This window comes from Ascidia mentula, chromosome 1 (assembly GCF_947561715.1).
Source record: "Ascidia mentula chromosome 1, kaAscMent1.1, whole genome shotgun sequence".
In the NCBI taxonomy this organism is placed as follows: Eukaryota; Metazoa; Chordata; class Ascidiacea; order Phlebobranchia; family Ascidiidae; genus Ascidia; species Ascidia mentula.
The window spans coordinates 9048489-9069861 of NC_138566.1; the positions used below are offsets into that span (position 1 = coordinate 9048489).

The 21373-nt window shown below is 42.5% G+C and overlaps 1 protein-coding gene across 1 annotated transcript; it reads left to right on the plus strand.

Annotated features, from left to right (window-relative positions):
- The first annotated feature begins 331 nt into the window (after positions 1–331).
- LOC145917277 (dihydropyrimidine dehydrogenase [NADP(+)]-like) lies at positions 332–21134 on the plus strand. Its single transcript, XM_083002937.1, has 21 exons — positions 332–413; positions 586–696; positions 923–1005; positions 1287–1374; positions 1473–1634; positions 3185–3381; positions 5001–5082; positions 6228–6423; positions 6582–6757; positions 9650–9866; positions 12895–13079; positions 13698–13913; positions 14167–14331; positions 15340–15408; positions 15878–16082; positions 16226–16345; positions 16674–16816; positions 17098–17277; positions 18260–18397; positions 19898–20006; positions 20553–21134. Exons 1-21 carry the CDS (start codon positions 369–371, stop codon positions 20759–20761), a joined length of 3096 nt encoding a protein of 1031 aa, XP_082859063.1. The 5' UTR covers positions 332–368; the 3' UTR covers positions 20762–21134.
- The last annotated feature ends 239 nt before the right edge of the window (positions 21135–21373 follow it).

The following is a 21373-nucleotide window of genomic DNA, read 5'->3' on the forward strand; positions in this document are numbered from 1 at the left end:
CAAGCGCAACAAAAACGGCGTTCTTGTCCAAATACTGTTGCAATGGCAACTCGTACGCTTGGCCAGTCAAGCAACAAAAGTACATGACGTCATGAAGTGCAGTGGAGCGATACAACATCTGATTGCTTGACGTCTACAGGAAGGAAACTTGTTTAAACATAATAGGCTTTGCGGTACTGCAAGCGATAGTAGGTGCCTGACCATCAACAAAGCTTTGCGGTGTTACTTGGAAGTCGTTTTGTGCTTCCGTGCACGCACGCACGCACGCACGTGCTGTTCGGTTTGCACGAGGCAAAGTCAGCTGACTGTTCAATTGTGTTTTTATTGTTTCAGTTTAGCTTGTAACGGAGACTGGGTAAGAATTGAAAATGTCTTCAAACGCCGATTTGAGTAAAGATCTGCCGGATATTGAGGTAATAATTGAAAGCTTTGTTGGATAGTGAATGGTTAACAATACATAAAATGCATTTCGAACAAGGAATTTAGCATAAAGTCTACTTTTTGGTAGACAGTATTAATCATTTACCAGCAGTTGTTTCCTACGGCATAGCGTTGACATAGAGAGAGTATATTTGTTTGTAACAGAACATATTGGCTTTGAATCCGACAATAAAGCCACATGCAAACCTGGTAGCAACCAGTGTAACCAAGAAAGCCAAGAAACACTGGAAAAGAAATGCAGACAAGGAATGTTCAGTAAGTCGTATGTAATAACAGCAAAGTGTATTAAAACATTTCTGACATTGGTATCGCAACTAAGGAACAGAAACGGCGAGTGCGGGAACCTGTGTGTTTTTATCAGTTTTAACTACCCTGCAAGTTAACGCGTTGCATGTTTGATATTTGAACGCTGGCCTGACTTTTGTCACGATTCCTAGCTTGAAATACTGCCTCGGTGTAATAAAATCTCGAATGTTTGCAGAGTTGTAAGCCATTGGAACAGAATTTCGATGACATAAAGCACACGACGCTGAGTGAAAGGGGCGCTCTTCGTGAGGCGGCAAGGTCATTATTTATACCAAACATGACAACTTTTTTGTCACCATTGTTTTACTTTGTCACTGAAATAACAAAAATCTTTGTTGGAGCATTCGATTGTATCATTGGTTTTGTTGCCAATATTCTATGAGCGTTCACCTAGCTCAGCGGACCCTTTGCGCTATAGCCCACTTGTTAGCCCATGCACAACACAGTTCATTCAGTTTTCTGTGCATTTGCAAACGCGATGGTAATTCAATCGTTACAGCACACTTGTACAAAACAATTTACTCTAATATTGTGCACAGATGCCTAAAATGCGCGGATGCTCCTTGCCAAAAAAGTTGCCCAACACAGCTCGACATTAAGTCGTTCATCACCAGCATAGCCAACAAGGTAGGATATTACTCGGTGACTGAACACTATTTTTTCATTGTTAATGCCCACGTAACAATGTGGATAAAGTTTATTAAATTTAATTTAACTGAATACAGAATTTCTACGGAGCAGCCAAGGCTATATTTTCGGACAACCCGTTGGGCCTGACATGCGGCATGGTTTGTCCGACCAGCGACTTGTGCGTTGGCGGTTGCAACTTGTACGGAAGTGAGGAAGGGCCAATTAACATCGGAGGATTGCAGCAGTTCGCAACTGAGGTTGGTTTTGCTACCTGGTGAAGGGTGCCATTAAAACATTGTGTCAAAATATGATTAGGCTGGGTTGCAACTTACGGACATTTTAATCTTATTCAAATAAGTAGGGGACTATGCTCTACTCGGCATATTAGTTAGGGTGATTTTAAACAGCACAGTCATAGATTGTTGGTATAGCAAGTCTCTCATCAAGTAGCATAAGGGCATATGGACCACCTGTTCGTTTGCACAATAATTCTTGTTTTAAATGATGATACATCGATAATTGTGTTCTTTAAAACGTTTTGCAGCAATTTTGGGGGTATGAGAAGAAAATTGATTATAATATCTTAAATTTCATCAAAATATCGATACGTTTGCATTAAATTTTTTTAAGAATAAATTTTGTGCCATTTGCGGTAACAAACATTTTATTTTAACTTTTATGCACGTAAATGCTGCAACAAAGCAGAGTGAACAAAAAAAAACAATTATGTTCATCGCCTGCATTATTTAAAAAAAACACCCGCTAGGTGGCATCCCGGGGCTTATTTTGTTGCGTTACAAATGTTTGCGATTACTTTTTTTGACAAGAAATTCATTCTTTAAAATTGCAAAAAATCATGCTACTGTCGCTGCCTTTGAAGCAAAACTTTTCTGGGTATAAATCCAGGTCGGAACCATTAAACCCCAAATTGCGAATCTAAGACCACATAAAACTGTTTAGCTCGATGTCTTGCAGCATCTTTGCATTTTGTCGTCCAATTGTCGTTGTAGTTTGCACAAACTGTACACGCTTGTTTATGCCGACCCGTTTCATCATTATTGCGTTTTACTGTAAACCACATTAGCCTTGCGCTGAACTGCTCCAAAGTTTGAGAACTACATGCACATTGTTCGTCACAGTGTTGATTCGCCGTGGTAGAAAAAGTTGAGGAGTTGTGTAATGATACGAGCTGAGAGGTTTAACCCGGAAAGGACCCACCTGTCTAAATAACCCGGAGACAAACCCCAAATCGAAATTTTCAACACTTTCTCCCATCCAAGTGGCGGGAGGTTGCTTGTTGCGAGGTCTTTTTCTCCATATAAGTGGGCGGGTAGTCACGCAGTGCCGGTGTATGATTGTCAGTATCTATTATAAGATGGTCTCCGAGACCACCCCTACTTTTTGCGGCTTTGCAATGTAAATACAAACGCTACAAAATCTTGCAGTTGAAACATCAGCTCAGTCCCATATTATCAGAAATGGATTCTTTGGTTTGAGTCCAAGAATTTGATTCTTTTCAAACAATTCCTCAAAATATTGCCGAATGCCGGAATGTTATATTTTTGTATCTGTGAGTGTAAGTCTACACCCATATTTTCCAGTGAAGTTTTCTTTCAAATCCATACACGAGTATGATGGAACATTTTGTTGACAAATCTGTCCAACGGTTGCTTGCAAATGTTACTTTTTGTACGATCGCCAAGCGTGTGTGTAAATTCGAAAACTATTCGCAAGAAATTGGCTTCCCACCAAAAAACTTACCTGTGTTGCATGGCAATGGCTTAAATACACTTTTATTGTTGTGTAGGCTTTTCAAGCGATGAAGCTGCCTCAAGTTCGAGATCCAGGTCTGGTTGCGTTGGACAAGCTTCCCAGTACATACAAGGCTAAAATTGCACTGCTGGGGTGTGGGCCAGCTTCCATTAGCTGTGCAACGTTTCTAGCTAGGTTGGGGTACAACGATGTAACTATACTGGAGAAAGAAGACTACCTCGGTGGTCTCAGGTATTCAGAATCAGTTTTGCGTGTAATTTAATATAGGCTAGTTCCGGTATTCTGCAGACAACATTAGGCAGGCGCAACACCAAGATTGTTTATCAAAGCTTACTATGTTCTACTGTTGCGCGATGATGTATAGTTGTTGTTGTTGTGCTTACGCAAGGTGCTGCCGCATCCAAAGAACCATGAATTTTGTTTACTGCTATTTCAATCCCACCACTGTTGATACCTTTAATTAGAAACCTAACGTGCCGGAAAGCGCTATAGGTCAGCTTTTTTGTGCGAATGTTTGAAACGCGTTAGTCGAGGCCTCGTGAAAAAAGTCTCGCCTTATTTCGGGACCTGTGCTGTTTTCCGCATCGCCGAAGACGAGAATGACAAGGCACACAAAATGACACTGCCCGTGTTTTGCTGTGCGTAAGGCGCATTTTGGTGACACACACACCCCTCCTTGTGATGGGACGTTTGCATTCTTGTGCGGCGACGAATCGCGTCATAAAATTTCAGGGTAATATGAATGTACGCGCCATTTGGAACACCTTTTCAGCTTTCTAAAGCCCAAAACCCGTTTGCATCACTGTGTTTGATTTTGAAACGAAGGAATAAAGATTACGGTAACGCCCCAATACGTACGCCTAAAAATCAACTTTTGGCAGCATTTTTGTTACTTGTACCACCACAACGCAGAATTGAAAACTTTTGCTACAACCGATAACCAGACTTCTCAAATTAAAAAAGGTATAAAATGAACTGGAAACCTTACAATTACACGTTTGTCCAATTAGAGCAAAAACTGTGCAGTTTATTTATTGCGGTTCAAATAGTTGTTGTAATACAAACTGAAATTCGACGGACGAAAGTGGATGAATTGAAATAGCAGCGATCTCGCTTTGTTATTCTACCGAGGTTGCCGAGGCAGGAACAGACACCACGTCTGGTTGTGTGCGTGGGTTGTGATTTCTGTGTGCCGTCGTCTTCAAGCCCAGCAGTGCTCTCCACAAAGGTTTAAGCGAGCGAGAATTTTCTACGTTAAGAAATAGTGTACTGTATGCGATGTTTTGCAGAATACACATATTTTTCATGTTCAGCACAGATGAGTAACAGTGAATAGTAACTCTATGTCCGTCTACGCACCTAACTCCAGGATTTGTTTTTTTTGCTGGACGTTTGCGTTAGATGTGGGCCCGTTTATTTGGAGATGGTTGAATGAAATTTGTTTCGCTGATCGACGATAAAATCGCTACTCTGTTCGCTGGTTAGGCTTTGTGACTCATCACCAGCAAACGATTTGTCCATCTTTTGAGTTTGCCGCTGCTAGTGACTCATGCACGTGGAGTGCGAGGAAGGCCGCTATCTTGCGCAAGCTTCCGCCACTCCGTTGAAACTCAATAAAATGCCGTGACTTGGAAAACATCGCCTACGCATCCCCGCATTGGTGTTGAAATATTTTGTCCGTTTCGCTATCATATGACGTACTCATCTGCGGTTTTGGGACGGGTTATGTGCGATCGTTTAGAAGACGCCACAGCCAGTATTTGGCCGAATGGAAATCCGCAAGAATTCTGTAGTGGAAGTGGTACATGTATTTTGGACTATTGATGGAATTTATACAATTTTGCGTGCAGCACGTCGGAAATACCACAGTTCCGCCTGCCCTACTCGGTCGTCGACTTCGAAGTTCGGTTAATGAGAGACCTCGGTGTTAAGGTAACCAAATAGGCCTTTTAACGAGCTTTGGTGTGCTGGGAGCGGGAACTCGTTGGAATGCGCGGTGAAATCAACCGATAGATTTCGGTTGAAAACTAAATCAAGCAACCGGCGATGCTGTTAGAGTATTCTACAATTTCATATTTATTTGGAAACTGGCAAAATATTTGGAGTTCATAACTTTGAAAATGAAAGCCAAAGCTAAAATGCTGTTAATCATTAGTAAACGTTTCGAACACTAACTGCGTTCATCATCAGTACTACAATGAGCGCATGCAAGAAAAGCGTCGGGGTAATAAAGGACTGAGCAGGCAGAAGAGCAGGCAGAAGTCTTATTTTTTGAGGTTAGTGCTGCTTTCTTCTGAAAGAGCAACCTTCTGTAAGCCTTGCCCTTCCTCCGGTTGGTTGGCACAGAACAGTAGAACATCCAACACACAAAACAACAGTTTGTGCGTGACTAAAGACGGTTGTGATCTTATAGCAACCTGGACACTTTACATCCATAAAATAGGAGTTTGGTGATTGAACCAACCCCTTCTGCCTGCTCAGTCCTTTATTACCCCGACGTTTTTCTTGCATGCGCTCATTGTAGTACTGATGATGAACGCAGTTAGTGTTTGAAACGTTTACTAATGATTAACAGCATTTTAGCTTTGGCTTTCATTTAAAAAAAAAATATTGGGAACTGGATAAGCACAAAAAGTAGTTTTCCACAATTAATATATTTGTAAAAAAAGCCATATTATTGCAAAGCTGCAGACAGGGTGTGTACACGCACTGTTTCGACCTGTAAGGTCTCATTAGTGCAGGTGTTGAGTGGCACTGTGCTAGCTTTTACACTAGCAGGCACACTAGTCTCCAACTTGTGGTAACTTTCGGTCAACGTTGATGTTTCGGTCGGTACCCAGTATAGGGTACCCTGCAGATCGACGTTGACCGAAAGGTACCACAAAGTGGAGACTAGTGTGCCTGCTAGTGTAAAAACTAGCACAGTGCCACTTAATATATGTGTCTTTCAAGAATTGGTAATTATGCCCAATTTCAATTTTATGGGATATATGTTGTTTTATCCGTTTTCGTTACAGAGACAAGTTTTGTTGGGCCACTAACAGCTGCAGCTCGTATATCTGTTACACGTTTTTCAGATCGAATATGGAAAAGGGCTTGGTTGTGACGACAGAACCCTGGTTTCGCTTCGAAGCGAGGGCTACGCGGCGGTCTTTGTTGGCATTGGCATGCCCGAACCGAAACGTATTGGCGCTTTCGAAGGACTGAGAGTCGAGCAGGGATTTTACACTTCGAAGGAATTTCTGCCATTGGTCGCTCGCGCTTCTAAGCCAGGTAAAAACTTAACGCACATACACCTTGGCCATCGCAGAACGGAGCCTTTGTTACAAAACTAGTGTGATTAGGCTGTGAAACAGATCTTTGTTCTGTCAGCGCCAAGGCAAACATAACGTGGCGTGTTAAAATTTCAAGAATGTTTGTCTGCTTTTCAGGGATGTGCAGCTGCAAGGAAGCCAAACTACCCAACATGCGTGGAAGCGTGGTGATCGTTCTCGGAGCAGGCGACACAGCGTTCGATTGCGCCACGTCGGCGCTTCGATGCGGTGCCAGGCGAGTGTTCGTCGTTTTCCGAAAGGGATTCAGCAACGTGAGAGCGGTCCCAGAGGAGGTAACAAATACAAAATTCCCCCTAAGATTAACCTGTACCGTTATGTTTTTTTGACTAACTCGCGAGTCTGAACATGGTGAAGGTCCATACAAAAACCACCAACCATCAAGTACATGTCATAATATACTGTGTGTGAATAGGAATTAATAACATTTTAATTCGTGCAATTCGTACCCGAAGTATGTGGGCGACGCTCTCAAATGCTATGCATTTTAAAGGAGTTCAATTTATATTATCTGTTAACGGTACAAAAGATTCTTTGCGGTTTTCTGGTACCTGGAAACGACGAGGGACCGAGCTTACATAAAAGTAACACAATACTTTGTAACCTCCGCCGCGGCCAATTTCGTCAGAAACCGGGAGGTTTAAAGTCTCTGGTTTGCGAACTCCAATCTCTGGTTCGGCGTTGTTTTAAATAAACTGAACTTCAAACCACTTTGAACATACGGTCGATGGATTCAAATCTACATTGATTCGCCGATGATTTATTTCGCAGTCGAAACTCGGCCGCTTCCTGCGTGATCCAACTGTATGACTGTCGCACCGCGGACGAAGTCCATCGGTTTCTGTTGGGCGTTCACCACAAAACCACACAATATTCAATCTCTATCGCAGTGCCATGCGGCGGTTTTTATGGCGTAATGCGCACCCGTATACTTGCATTGATGTACGGTATTATAATGTATGTCAATGGTGATAAACTTATATAGTATTGAAAAGTCAAATGAATTCCATGTGAGATTGCTTGTAGGTGTTTATACTTTGGACGTCAATGATCGCTTTTTTGTTAAATCGTTGGGATGTGCATTAGCGAGACTTGCATCCAAAGCCGGGAATGAATTTCCTATTTTTTTATTTGGCTTTTGCGATATTTTTGACAGTTTAAGACCCCATCGCGAACTATATACCGAGATAATCACGCCGAACATTTGAATCATGCTTTGCTTGGAAATGTTGTGAAGATGCATAGATTATTTTCCTTGCTGTCATAATGTTAGTTGTTTCTTTTTGTCAATCTTGGTCCGAACGTTTTTAGACTGTAATGATCAACGTGCAGTTTCATTGATTGTCAAATTTATGCTTGCATAATTCCTTGTCCTTTCCAAAGTCTGTTCGAGTGCCAACAAAATCCTCACATTATATTTCTTCTAGAGTGTGGCAATAAATAGGTGAACTCGATATCAAAACTTTTAACCGAGCTGGGAGTTTTTAAAGCATGAAAAATCCTTATAATGGAAACGTGCTGTAACACCGCCCATTTTCACCTAGTGGTCAACGTATCACACTTCGGCCTCAAATTCCTCTATCCCACAAACCGCTGAAAGGTTTGTAATCGTGTGATCCATGGCTAAAATCGTTCACAGAATTAAGTTTTAAGGCTGAGCTGCAGGGTAGCGGAGCCACTAACGCAAAGCAGGAAATGTTTCGATCGTTTCAGCCAATCAACTCGCAGTGCCTCGCTTTTGTCCAACAAAGATTGGCCGCGAAAAAGGCTGAAGTTTGACGTGGCGACTGCGGCGAATTTCCGCTTTGTGGCTGTTATAATTGTCCGAGAACTTCGAGTATAACCATTTAGTATTTTTTTCATAAACGCGTGAGTAGCTTCTACGAAACGGTGTAATGGAAAACAGCGCTGAAAACAGTGGTGAGTGTTTTGGTGAATTGCAATGAAGTAATATTTTACTGGGTTGACATTTTTGCATGGTCAGTCATAAAACTAAAATGCAGCTTTGAACTAAGTATTGAAGATTTCATTTAATTGCCACGCCTCTCTGTGGAAGGCATATACTGCTTCCAAAGTGTCTGCGTCTCAGCTGACATTTGCCATTGACGAGTACTACAAGTGGTTTAACATCGCTGGGACTCATTTCCATGACTAAAATTTATTTACCCTGACTTCTAGTGTTGACTTCTAAATGCCTTTTTTCTCGTAGCCTTCTGCTGACTTTCCATAACTATGTTCCGCGACCGCGATTACGCAAATGCCTCGTTGTATGTATCCCGTTAGACGAAAAACCCAATCGACAAATACGCTGCAAATCGGTATTTAATCTGATAACGCGTAAATCCCATTTCAATTGAATAATTTTGCCTGCAAAAAAATTCTAACATCTCGACATGACGAATTTCTTCCTTGGTTTTTAACAGTGTGACGAAACCCTCATACGTAAGCCAAGTTGAAGGTTGCCATTGGGGAAGTAATATTCTGTTCATAATTGGAAAATCGTCGGTCGATTACATGCGTGTTTGTTCTGCGTTAAGCTTGTTTGCAACTTCGTGATGCGTCTTTACCCGTGCCCCCGGCGGCAATTTTTACGACGAATCACGGATTAAACGCTTTGAAGAAGTGTTTTTCCATACGTTGTCAATTTGACCTCTAGCAGCTCGCGGCCACAAAACACAACGAAATATGGTTTCTTCGACAACGCCCGCAATGCACCGAACCGTATCGTTGTTTACTTTCAGTCCGGGCCATTCTATAGGAAACACTAGGCCCTGCAGATGTCTGTACTTCACCTAACCAAAGGGTAATTTTTTAAAACAAAATTCAGGGACTTGACCTTTTTCTTGGGTCTCCCTGGTAAACTACGGGGGCCTGTTTTAGTTCTGCGGTGCCGGACTTGATCAATCAAAAGGACGGCCCTGTCTCCAGTCATTTTCCCGAAACAAATTGTGTAGACACAAAATAGCGTAAACACGGTATTTACGTATATTCGTTGTAACTAAAGCGTTTGTTTTTTTTACCATAGAAGTCGACAACAAGATACTTAAAATTAATGTTCCTGCGAAATTTACGCTGTTTATTTAACTTCTAATTTTGAGGTCTCGTAAAGTGGCTTCCTGCCTTTATACTCTGCTCGTGATTGTAACTGCGAGCGTTTTTTCCCACAGATGGATTTGGCGCGGGAAGAAAAATGCGAGCTCATGCCCTTCCACTCACCGCAAGAAGTCATCTTGGGGGCCAACAAGCGAATAAGTGCGGTGCGATTTTGTCGCACCGAGCAGGACCTGGACACTGGGCGTTGGATCGAAGACAAGGAGCAGGTTGTTCGCCTCAAAGCGGATTTCATCATTTCAGCATTTGGTTCAACTTTGAACGACAAGAAAGGTCAGTGATGGCGTCAAACAACGCCGGCTATAGTTGGTTAACGTCGATTTTTTCTTCCCGCACCAGTGTTGTCTGTTGTTTGCGTTGCACTTCTTGTGTTTGCTTCATACCGGTTTTCGACTGTGAAGTGAAACTCAGGTGCGCTTCGACGAGTTAGAAAATGCTTTTTGATATTTGCCATCACACCTTTGTTTAAATCTATTTTAGTTAGATTTTGTTGGCCGTTAAAGAATAGTGAGAGCTTGTAAAAAATCCGCCGTCACTGTGTCTTCAGGTATTAATGAAAGTCCAATTGTGCGACCTCAGGCTCGAGTTCGCGTGCCCTCGCGCGAAAACAGTATAGACGAATGGTAAACGCTGCAGATCTGCGCTTCGTGAGGCGCCCTTAAGGAGAATGTTGCGCTTGTTTTCGAGAACATACAGCGCGGTCAACAATGAGGACGCTTCGGATTTTATTCACCATGACTTAAATGAAATTGCGGCCGGGATTTACGCTTGCGATGCAGGTCGGCAGGTTAACCTTCGCTGAGTTGGACAGCGAAAAGGGACTATAAAAGGCCGTGTTTACGCCTAGGGATCCGTCAAAGGAATAGTCGGCTTGCGAAAACTCTAAACAGACCGTAACCAACTCTAGCGAAAGTAATAGCCGTGCATTTAGGTGCTGCCCTCATCGGAATGTATGAGTTTCACTTTTTACTATAACATACAGCGTCATTGTTAGCGTTCTGAATTAGCTTGTGTAAACTTACTTTACAACGCAATAACATAATGCTCGGAGTTAGTGATTACTTTTGCCAGCTTTGTTACGGCCGCTGTATCGATTATTTCGGGTTCGCGCGAGGCCATTCTGCTAAAAAGCCGCTCAACGCCTTCGCAGTGTATTGTATCATTTCAATGTGAACCCGTTGACCTTGGCCGGTCTAATTTAAATATTTGATGGTGCGTTGATTGGTGAAGGACAGTGATCAGCTTTAGGAGAGATATTGTGGATGTGTGCTTGTCGGTTATTCAAGGTGAAATGCAAATACACTGCGAAAGGTGAAACACAAGCAGCAAAGTCGTCAAAAACATCGGTTATATGCATCATACAATGGCGCGAAAAGATACAAGCAATACGCCTTTTCATCGATTCAGCTCATACCACGTGCGTTTTGAATTTAACTCTTTTTACACCGAAAAAGAATCATTGTAAAAACTGCATGTTAAAATTACGCATGTATTTTTGCTCCCTATAAATGTGATCATGTGTTGGATATACACGAAGAATATTTAAGTGTTAAACAAGGATCAGGTGACATCAGAGCACGTGTGTACAGCAAGGCGAAATGTTCTTCCCGCGAAGTTTTTTGCCAAATGTAGGTTTTACGTCATTTTCACGTGATCGTGACAGGTAGGATAGAATGTCAGGCTGTGGTTTCGTGTTCATGGGTGAAGACAGATGTCGTGTAAATACTCTATTACCAAATTGTATTCAGGAGGAAACAGGTACAACAAAATGACCTGTAATAAATGAGTGTTATTGTAATATTCCTTATCCTACGTGGGAAAATATATTCCAACAGGACGCTAACTCACGGTCACGCTTGATTGATTCCGCAAATCACTACAGGGCTACTCAATTCGCAAAGTTGTTTTTCGCTTCACCTCTTTTTCGCACCCGAATCACCTCGCGCCGATCTCGCCAGCACCATTGCCTTTTCCCTACAACCTCGCTCACGATCTCTCTCAAAGCCGCGTATGTAACCAGTGACGTCACAATCACGCGATCGACCATCGTTCGTCGTAAACAGCAGGGCTCGAAATTCCGTTCAGCGCCAGCCTGGCGTGCGTAAATATTTCGCACCAGCTGCAGAATTTTCGTGTGAATGAAACTACCAGATTACAAGCCACTTTTGGACAGTTTCAAACTGGGTTTTCTGGTCCAGGAGGGCAGCAACTTGGTGAGGAATGAGGTATAGTTGAAATTTACTGAACGCATGTTGTTGTCATCCCGAGACCTTAAACTTTTGGTTGTCGAGACATTAGCTGATAAACAGTGATGAGTTAACAAGGGTTGTAAATTCGAACTTTTTCAACTCTCTGTGACGTAATAGTGGTTGCTTTACAGTGCCATCGAGCAACGCCCAGGCAGACATGCCGTCTCGTTCGCGGTAGCAGTTAGGAACAGGCTTATGTACGGTTGTAGAATGAACGTGGTACCTGTTTCACCGAAAGAGCCACAAGAGCTGGCAAACTCTTTTGTGTAGGAAGTGACAGATATTTTGCGAAATGAATGTTTGTCTGCATAACCTTAACCCTTAATAGCGGTGATAATTTGGTTTTCAGATAAAAATATTGGTGATAAACCTCGCACACGACAGTTGAGAAGCGCCATTTTGAAGTAAAGATCGGGCCTGCCACCAAATTGCCTCTTCCTGTTCTTGCAAGGGCATTACTGTTCCCAGTTTTGTTTTCTTAGGATATGTCAAATGTGTGCGTGCGTCGCATCAAGGCAAGATAACATCTACAAAGTAAAATACAACAATAAGCATACTGTACGCATGAAGTTTATATCGTATAAACAATATAGGGTAACAAATGTGTTGCTTGCATGTTGTGAATCTAACTTGAATGGTTTAATATATCAACATCTACTACAGTCATTTTTATTCTGCGTTGCTTGGTACTTCCGAAATTTACAAATATTTGTGCTCTTAACGTCCATCTTGGTCCTAATCTTAAGTGCTGAATTAGAGCTATGTGTGTATTAAAATAGATCCGATCGGATGCTTTAACATTTCTTTGCGACAATTTGTATAGTTTTTGCAAACGTATGTATTTTAATGCTTCTAAATAATGATTCGTCCGCATGAATTGCTTACGCTAATTGATCTCCAAATAAACATGTTCACAGGTTATGTCGAAAAATATATATACAGTGAGACGTAAATGGTCTAGTAATCCACTGTTCTTGAAGTTTATCGTCAAAGATTAAAAAGTGTCCTGAAAAAGGTGGGCATGTGACCGAACGTGTAATTTGCCTTCCCAGTGATCAACGCGCTGTCGCCTGTCAAGCTTAACACGTGGGGACTGCCTGATGTAAACCCGGCCACTGGTGGATCGAGCGAGCCATGGGTTTTCTTCGGAGGAGATGTGGCTGGGACTGCCCACACAACTGTTGAGTCAGTTAACGACGGGAAGAACTCCGCCTGGTTCATGCATCGATATTTGCAGGTGCTGTGGTGTGCATTGAATAAATGCCTACAAGCATGCAGTTATATATAAATGTTGAAAAACGTGTGAATCGCGGTTGCAATTTAACATCTGAAAAAACACGTTTGCGACTCTTACGCTTTATTGTCAACTGACAACGCAGCAATGTTTCATGCAATGACATGATTGGTAGGATCGCCTCACTTCGCAGGTCCTTACTTAGCGATCAAGGCTATCGTAGCCTGGAAACCTTGTTATCAATTGGTTGGGAATTGTTGTAGCGTTCTTTCCGTTTTTTTTTGGTTAAATAAGTTTTCTTTTGTCTTTTTTATCCCGTTTCGTCTTTCCCTTGCAAAAAAACATCGCAGTGAAACGATGTACCGCTACTGAGTAGAACAATTCTTTAGTTTTTGTGCTAAGATATACATATTTTTCAAATTCCCAGTCATGTTACCTTGCTGAGTAACTCGTTAATCGCACTATGGCCTATTATATAGCCGCTACCAAAAACCCAGCAGGGTTAAACGGATTGGTGTTTATGATTTTATAAAAGTTACACCACTGCTTTCGCATAATTTATATTACTCATCCGCGAATATTCCATTAGGTCATTGCAGTAATCATGTCCTCACTTTGCAGAGCTTGGGAGACCTAAAAGTTCCCGAAGAACCGGCCTTGCCCAAATTCTTCACACCAATTGATGAGGTTGACATCAGCGTTGACGTGTGCGGATTGCATTTTCCAAACCCATTTGGGTTGGCCAGCGCCCCACCAACCACAACCTCGGCGATGATTCGACGTGCTTTCCAGGCTGGCTGGGGCTTCGCACTCACCAAGACTTTCGCCCTCGACAAAGTGATTTGCCGCGACGCGTTTGCCTTGTTCAAAGATAAATGTTTGCGCGCGAAATGGCAAAAGCGCGTAAAACCGCTTTAAGTGGAGGTCGTGTTGTTTGCTTGCGTCAGATGTTCGGCACACCCTTGAAATATTTCAGTCCGTGTATCACATTGCCATAATTTTTAAATGCTTTTGTAAATATTGCACATGCTTACTTCGCTTGGAAAGGTCATCACGGTGAAATGCAGACTAACCTAGTTTCTATTTGCAGGACATTGTAACCAACGTGTCGCCGAGAATTGTTCGTGGAACAACCTCTGGTCACCATTTCGGTCCAGGTCAAGGTTCTTTCCTTAACATCGAACTTATCAGCGAAAAGTCGTGCGCTTATTGGTGTCAGAGCGTCACAGAGCTAAAGCGTGACTTCCCGGAGCAGGTAAGGATTAACCGCAGCTTTAGCTACTGCGACACCGCGCAGTTGGTTGTTTCTGTTGTGGAATTAGGACGTCCTGTCTAAAGTTGCCCCCTGAAGTTTTAAAGCAACGTATGTACGGGCGTGCGGTAGTTGTGTGCCCAAGCAGAAATATTTATACAGGAAAAACTGGCGAAATGGTTCTGGGCGGTCCTATATGTATTGAGCAAACACAGTGTGTCGAGTGCTCGGGTCTTTCTCACAACTTCATGCATGGGTACGTGATACAGAGTGTTTGATGCCTTGCGGGCAGACAAATGAAACATAACGGACCGGACATGGCAAAAATGGGTATCAAAGATCGGTAAAACCTGAAAAAGCGGTTTTTGTCGGGAAATTTCACTGTGTGCACAGGCGCTTTTATGAATGGATCAGAAAAGCGCAGGGCTCTTTCTCATTTAAACAAACGGTCGCGGGCGAAAACGCAAACATTTCCTCAGACTGATGTTGGGTCTATGGTTCACTTTCCACGCCTAGGGGTCCTTGCGCCTAATTCAAGGGTTAATCATTAAATCCAAGCCCCAGTACTTTCGCCCGCGTCACGCACTGCTGCCCGTCGTTACGCGACAAGTCTTTGCCCGCCAGCAACATGTGCCCATCTTGATTCATGTATGCTGATGAACAAAGGCTTGTTGCTCCCGGGCGCTATCTTCGCTGACCAGCGGGCTCGCGGATGACACCTAACGGCAAAGTTATTTAAAATTTTGACAGCTTTCGATAAAAAATAATAATATTGAAACAGGGCAAGTCGAGTGTGCTTAACTGTGGTTGTGGAAATGCCGGAAATTTTACAGCTTCAAAGGCAAACTTGAATTACTGAATGCTGTAAAACAAAGGCAAGATCCATGTGCCATGCTGTCTTCTCATCACCAAAAGCCACGATGAACACTATTTGATGGCATATGTAACGAATGTAATCGTTGCAAGGCGGAGAACGGGGTGGTATTAAACGACTTTTTTTGTCAACTGCAGATTCTCATCGCCAGCATCATGTGTGGTTACATCGAAGAAGATTGGACAATTCTCGCGCAAAAGGCCGAGGTGTGTTAAATCTTATTCCTACTAAACAAAAATGTAAACATTGAACAAACATTCTCAGCGGTAAGTTCTAACCTATGACGTGATTGGTGTTGATTCCAACATTTCCAAGCGTTATCGGTGACGTAATCTAAACAAATATACTTTAGCGGTTTACTCACTTCAAGACCTCTCGTCTGACAAAGATTAGTTTCGCTTCCCGTGGAAGGGTAGTTTGGATTTTCCTACTGTAGTGTTAACCACAATGAAGTGGGTTTTCAAAACAGCATTTTGTGTGAAATTTTTTGACTGTCACGCACTTAACAAAAAGTAATCAAATGATTTTTCTTAAACTCAACATTGCGTTTTTGGAAAACACGTATTTTACACCCCAAAACGTAAAAAAGCACCGAGATTATTGTGTCCGCACTTTTATGTGATGTTGCACACAACGTCATTTTAAATAAACTTGCCACCAACTGTAACACAATAGAAAGCTGGGGCGGACGCACTGGAATTGAATCTTTCCTGTCCTCATGGTATGGGAGAACGAGGCATGGGACTGGCGTGTGGTCAGGATCCCGATCTGGTGTTCAACATCTGCAAGTGGATTAGAGCTGCGGTTAAAATCCCATTTTTCGCCAAACTTACTCCAAATGTTACTAACATTGTCACAATTGCAAAGGCGGCCAAAGAAGGCAAGTGTCATTAAATTTTTAAGCGCTCTAGAAAAGCGTGAATGTACAATTTAGTTCACGATAAAGAGATATATGTTTTGGACAATTGTACACCAAAGAGCTCCACAACAAGGTGCGCTGTTATAATATTATGTTTCCGTCAGGTGGCGCTGATGGTGCGACCGCTACGAACACAGTGTCTGGTTTGATGGGATTGCGATCCAACGGCAATGCATGGCCGTCAATCGGCAAAGAACGTCGTACAACGTACGGTGGTGTTTCAGGTGAGCAACTACTTTGTATCTTTGTTTTTTCCCAGCATCTTGGATGTACTCAACGGCGTTGTTTTTCCTGTATTCAAATACCAACCCATTTTGCCTCCATAAGTAGCAAATCGCGGCGGTAGTTCCTAAGAACAAGCGTGACAGTACTGATTAAAATAAAGCGATTATTGTCACGAACATACTCAACAATGCAAGTGTTGAGGTAGAACGATTACACCCTGCCACAAAGCCTAAAAACATACAGTCAGGCGACCCTTTGAATCCAATTGCTGGAGTAAGTGTCACAGCGTGTGAGTCACATGTGATGTGGTTTTGGATTATCTTACAGGCAACGCGATCCGTCCGATTGCCTTACGCGCGGTCTCCGCCATTTCCAGAGCTCTTCCGGGATTTCCCGTTTTAGCCACCGGTGGCATTGACTCAGCCGATGTTGGTCTGGAGTATCTTCATGCTGGCGCCTCTGTTTTACAGGTACAAGGGCTGTTGCGGACGTTTGATGCAGTGTCTTGACCTTAGTTTTGGTTGTACAGTACTTAACCTTATATTGCGTGCTAAATTTGACCCGTGTAAGGCAAAGACATTACAAGAAGCTTTATTTGTTCGTTGACACACCTACACTTTACAAATGATTTGATCGTGAAACAAATACTCTAGATAGGATTCTTATCAAACGAATATTCGGTTTTCTTTAAATACTTTGCTTAAAAACACGTTTAATATTCTCCAGTACAAATTATGTCTTCTACCAATAGATATGCAGTGCTGTGCAAAACCAGGACTTCACGTTGATCGATGATTACATCACTGGTCTGAAGACCCTTCTGTACTTAAACAGCATCGATGAGATGAAAGATTGGAATGGTCAGACCCAACCCACTCCTGTGCATCAGCTTGGAAAACCTGTCACCAAAATAAATGATATTATTGGCAAGGTTGGTTTGCCTTCATTAAACTATTTAGTCTGTGAAACAATAGATTGCTGCAATTGGTATTTTAATTGTGTTGGTCTACCAGCATTATGATGAAGAGCATTCTAGCTTTGGCTTTTTTATTTGGACTATTTAACTCCAGATACTTTGCACCCAAATTGTGTTGGTATTTTAACAATATCTTTAAATGCAAGCAGTCTCCCGAGGTTTCGTTCCAACTCAAAATTTTCCTATTTTCCTTAAATATAGATTTACAATTAACAATTGCGCGGCAAGTGTGATGTCACTTGCGGGAAATCTAAATTTGTCGTTTACGTCTCTCTCCACTTAAAGAAATCTCTCCGTAACAGCTGCGTTTATTATGTTGGCATCCTGCTTTCCCTGGGCAACCCGGCTTTCACGTGTTGTGTGCGACCTGGGCGAGGCGCCAATTGCGGGTGGCTGTTTGGATTAACATCTCATGCACTCGACTACACTTGTACGACAAGTCTTTGACGCCTTAATGCGACAGGCCCTACACAACCTGTTTTTAGTCAACCTCAAATTTTCTTAGTAGTTCCTCGTGGAATCAAGTGGTGGTCTGTCTTACACAACCACTGTAATTAAAAAGCACTCTTGCCTCTTGAAACAGCAGCGCCGGCTCGATTTGGCTGTAGCGATTTTCCAATACACCACAGTTACCACTCGTTGTGAGGTCTAACTTCTCAATGCCGGCATAACAAGACCACTGACATACAGGCCGGTCTGGAAAACCGGCGCTGGCAATTATTCGCGTTTGGGAATCAAAGCGTATTGTGTGGTTTTATTTGCTTTCGTTATGTCTATGTCTCAGTAACTTCATGGGTCTTTCGTTTCGTTACAATGCTGGATTATAATTTCACACAGTAAAGAAAGAAAAAATTGATTCCGAAATATATTTTGAGAAAATCATGCGTTGACAATCATAACACATTCACTGTTGGTTTTTAACCGCGATACATTTCAGGATTTGCCGTTCTTCGGTAAATACAAGGAGGAGAGAGAGAAGATCGTTTCCAAGTTGAAGATAGAGGGTGACTTGCTTGCGGAGTCGAAACATCCGGAAAACAACAAAATCTACATTCCCACCAAAGCGATTCCGAGTGTAAGTCGGTTCCCGCCGCTTAGAACTGTGTCAGGTCAACTTAGGTCGGTATAAGGGCTCACGCCACACGCTTTCCTACTTATGACGTCAATTGTTTTCCTGAAACAACTCCAGAGAAGGCAAACATGGTTTGAATCGGAACTTCTGTTTCCAGTCGTAAATGGAAACAAACAGCGGATGTAGTTTGGTAACCTGGCATGTGGAATGTGGACGTTGCCCGCTTGAACTCATCAACGTTTGACCGCCGTCCAGCGATCATTTTCCTTCCTTGCATTTCAACTTTAATTGTTTCCAACGTTTCCAATGTTGAAAAATCACTGCAAAATGAAAAATGCCTGGAAAGTGTTTTAAGTCGAATCCTAATTTCCCATTTCGATTTAGCAGTAAATACACAATGACGTCATCTCCGGACCTTCTTCCGCCCTAACAAGAATTTAGCTGCGTGCACTCATCGCCGGGGTTCAGGCGGGGTCACAGCGCTTCAACCATGCATGTCGTGACATTTTTTACCCATTAAGCAATATAAGTGCTGGGGATGTGTTTGGGAAGAACCTCATCACTGATTAGTGCCTAAACATAGTACGTTTACTGATGCCTTCCGTAGCAGCTAACCGAGTCAAAAACCGTGTCCAATGAAGACATTTTAAAGAACAGTAGTGGAAACTGTGCCATTTTCTACGCCCTCCACAACATTGATTCCACGTTAGTTAACTTTACATTGCAACCAGAACGTAGTTTCTCGTAATTGTCATTTCATGTTCATTCAATGGCCTTGGCGTCATATGGCGTGTGTATAGCAGTAGCGTTCTCACGGGAATATTTTGAATGCAACTTGGCAACAAAACTTAAACAGACTGATTCGCTCCACTCGCATCCTAATACCACAAGCCCGGGTACTCAAAACAGCGGATGTTGTCTCAATAATAACATTCAACCCATCTGGTCATTATCGCCGTCTGGCGAACGAATCCGGCTGTTTGTAATGAACAATATTTATCTTGACAAGTACTTTGTTGCGTTGGTTGGTCCATATTGGAGGAATGGATATTGGAGAATCGGACACACACGTACAGTTACGGTGAACTTTGTCTGCACCAAGCGCACCACGATTCGCTAAATTGCCAACCCAGAAGTGAACTTCGGCATGCATAAATGCGCAGTAATTTTGAGAACTGGTTTTATTGCAAGTTGTCACGAGCTGCTGCAAACATAAAACGATTGTTCAACATGTGTTAATCGTGATTCGATTTTGGGCCATGATTCCTTCGGTTTCATGATCATGCCACACCATTGCCATCGCGTGACCTTAGGCCGTATAAGGTCGCGTTGTCAGAATTTTCAGACGCCACAAGACGACGCGCGCACTGCGCCAAAACGTTTAGCCTAAAGAGGACGGCACTGACCTTTCCATTCCCTTTGTGGGCCCAAAACGGCACCTGACCCGGTATTTTGCTTCGGCGGTTACGAACCTAAACCACACACCGTTCCTTTTGTTTGTAGGTACGTGACGTAATCGGGAAGGCCTTGCCACAAATCGGCACCTACAACGACCTGGACAACCAACAACAAGTAGTCGCGCTGATCGACCCGAACATGTGCATCAATTGTGGTGAGACTTTCCTCAGACCACTCCGCATCCTTTAGCCACCTGAGCACGCGCTGGCACACCCTTGTTTTAAACCAGAATTACAATTGAATAGAAATTTTCCAGCCTTTGGCAATCATTTGCCTTCACAGCAAAGGTTTTCATATCCGGTGCCCGATTGATTTAAACCGCTTATTATGACACCGCTTGTTTGGCGGTTTCCAGACTCTTATAGATCTTGAGGCAATATTATTGGATGGTGTTGTTTCGCCGTGTTGGTGGTCTCTTGCAGCGACAGGTGGCGTTATCGTGCTAATTAATGACTTTACGAGTTTAAAGATAGGTCAATCTGAACATGCCGAGAGAGCTTTGTGCAACAAAAATTAGTGGTTAATTTTAATCTTGAGTCTGAAGAAAAAAATATTGATTATCATTTGATGGTTGTTTTATTGGGGCTTTTGTAACATTAGAACCGTAGTACGTTTTATTACAACATGTATAGTTACACATTCTAGTTGTACAAAACATGCGTGTGTTAATTGGTGTCTATAATTAACCTTACGTCGTCAGGAAAATGCTACATGGTGTGCAACGACTCTGGATATCAAGCAATCACGTTCGATGCCGAAACGCACTTGCCTACTGTACAGGACACCTGCACGGGATGCACGCTGTGCCTGAGTGTTTGTCCAATTCTCGATTGCATCAAAATGGTGGAGAGAAAGAGTCCATATGTTCCAAATCGTGGTGTGCCGATTGCTGTTGCCGCTATATCTTAAACTTAAGGATCAGGGTCTGGTGTAAATAGGCGCGGTATTTTAGTCGTCGTGCACTCATTACTATATAGTATGTGATTAGTCTACTTGCATGAATCGTGACATATACTTTGTGAATTCCTGCCTCACATTTGTACTTTGAAATGTCCTATAACTTGTGCGTTGAAACTTAGTACACGTGCACTCGTTAAATCAACATATCATCGACATGATCAATCTTATTCATGTCGCCGTCGTATGCCTTGTAGATTTAGTGACGTGGTGTTTAATTTGTGTGTTGGAAGAGAATTGTTGAGCCTGTCGTGTTGCATGTTGCTCTTCGGTGACAAATGTAATTGGTGCCTTGTGCAAGTGTGTAAATAAAAATGAAAGGGTCATTACACACGGGGTGGTGATATAGCTGAAAGATCGTGGCAATGATGTTTTGGGCCGTATCGGTACAAAAGTTATATCAAAGCGTAAAAGTCTTTGTGTACAAAAATAAAATGTAAAAAGAAATTTTCATCTCCAACATGGATTGAGGTAATTTAATAATCCTGGTATGTCAATGTACTGGTATTCGTGTAAATTACCAGCAAATATTTCGCTTGAAATGCACCATTTTTAATCAAAAGA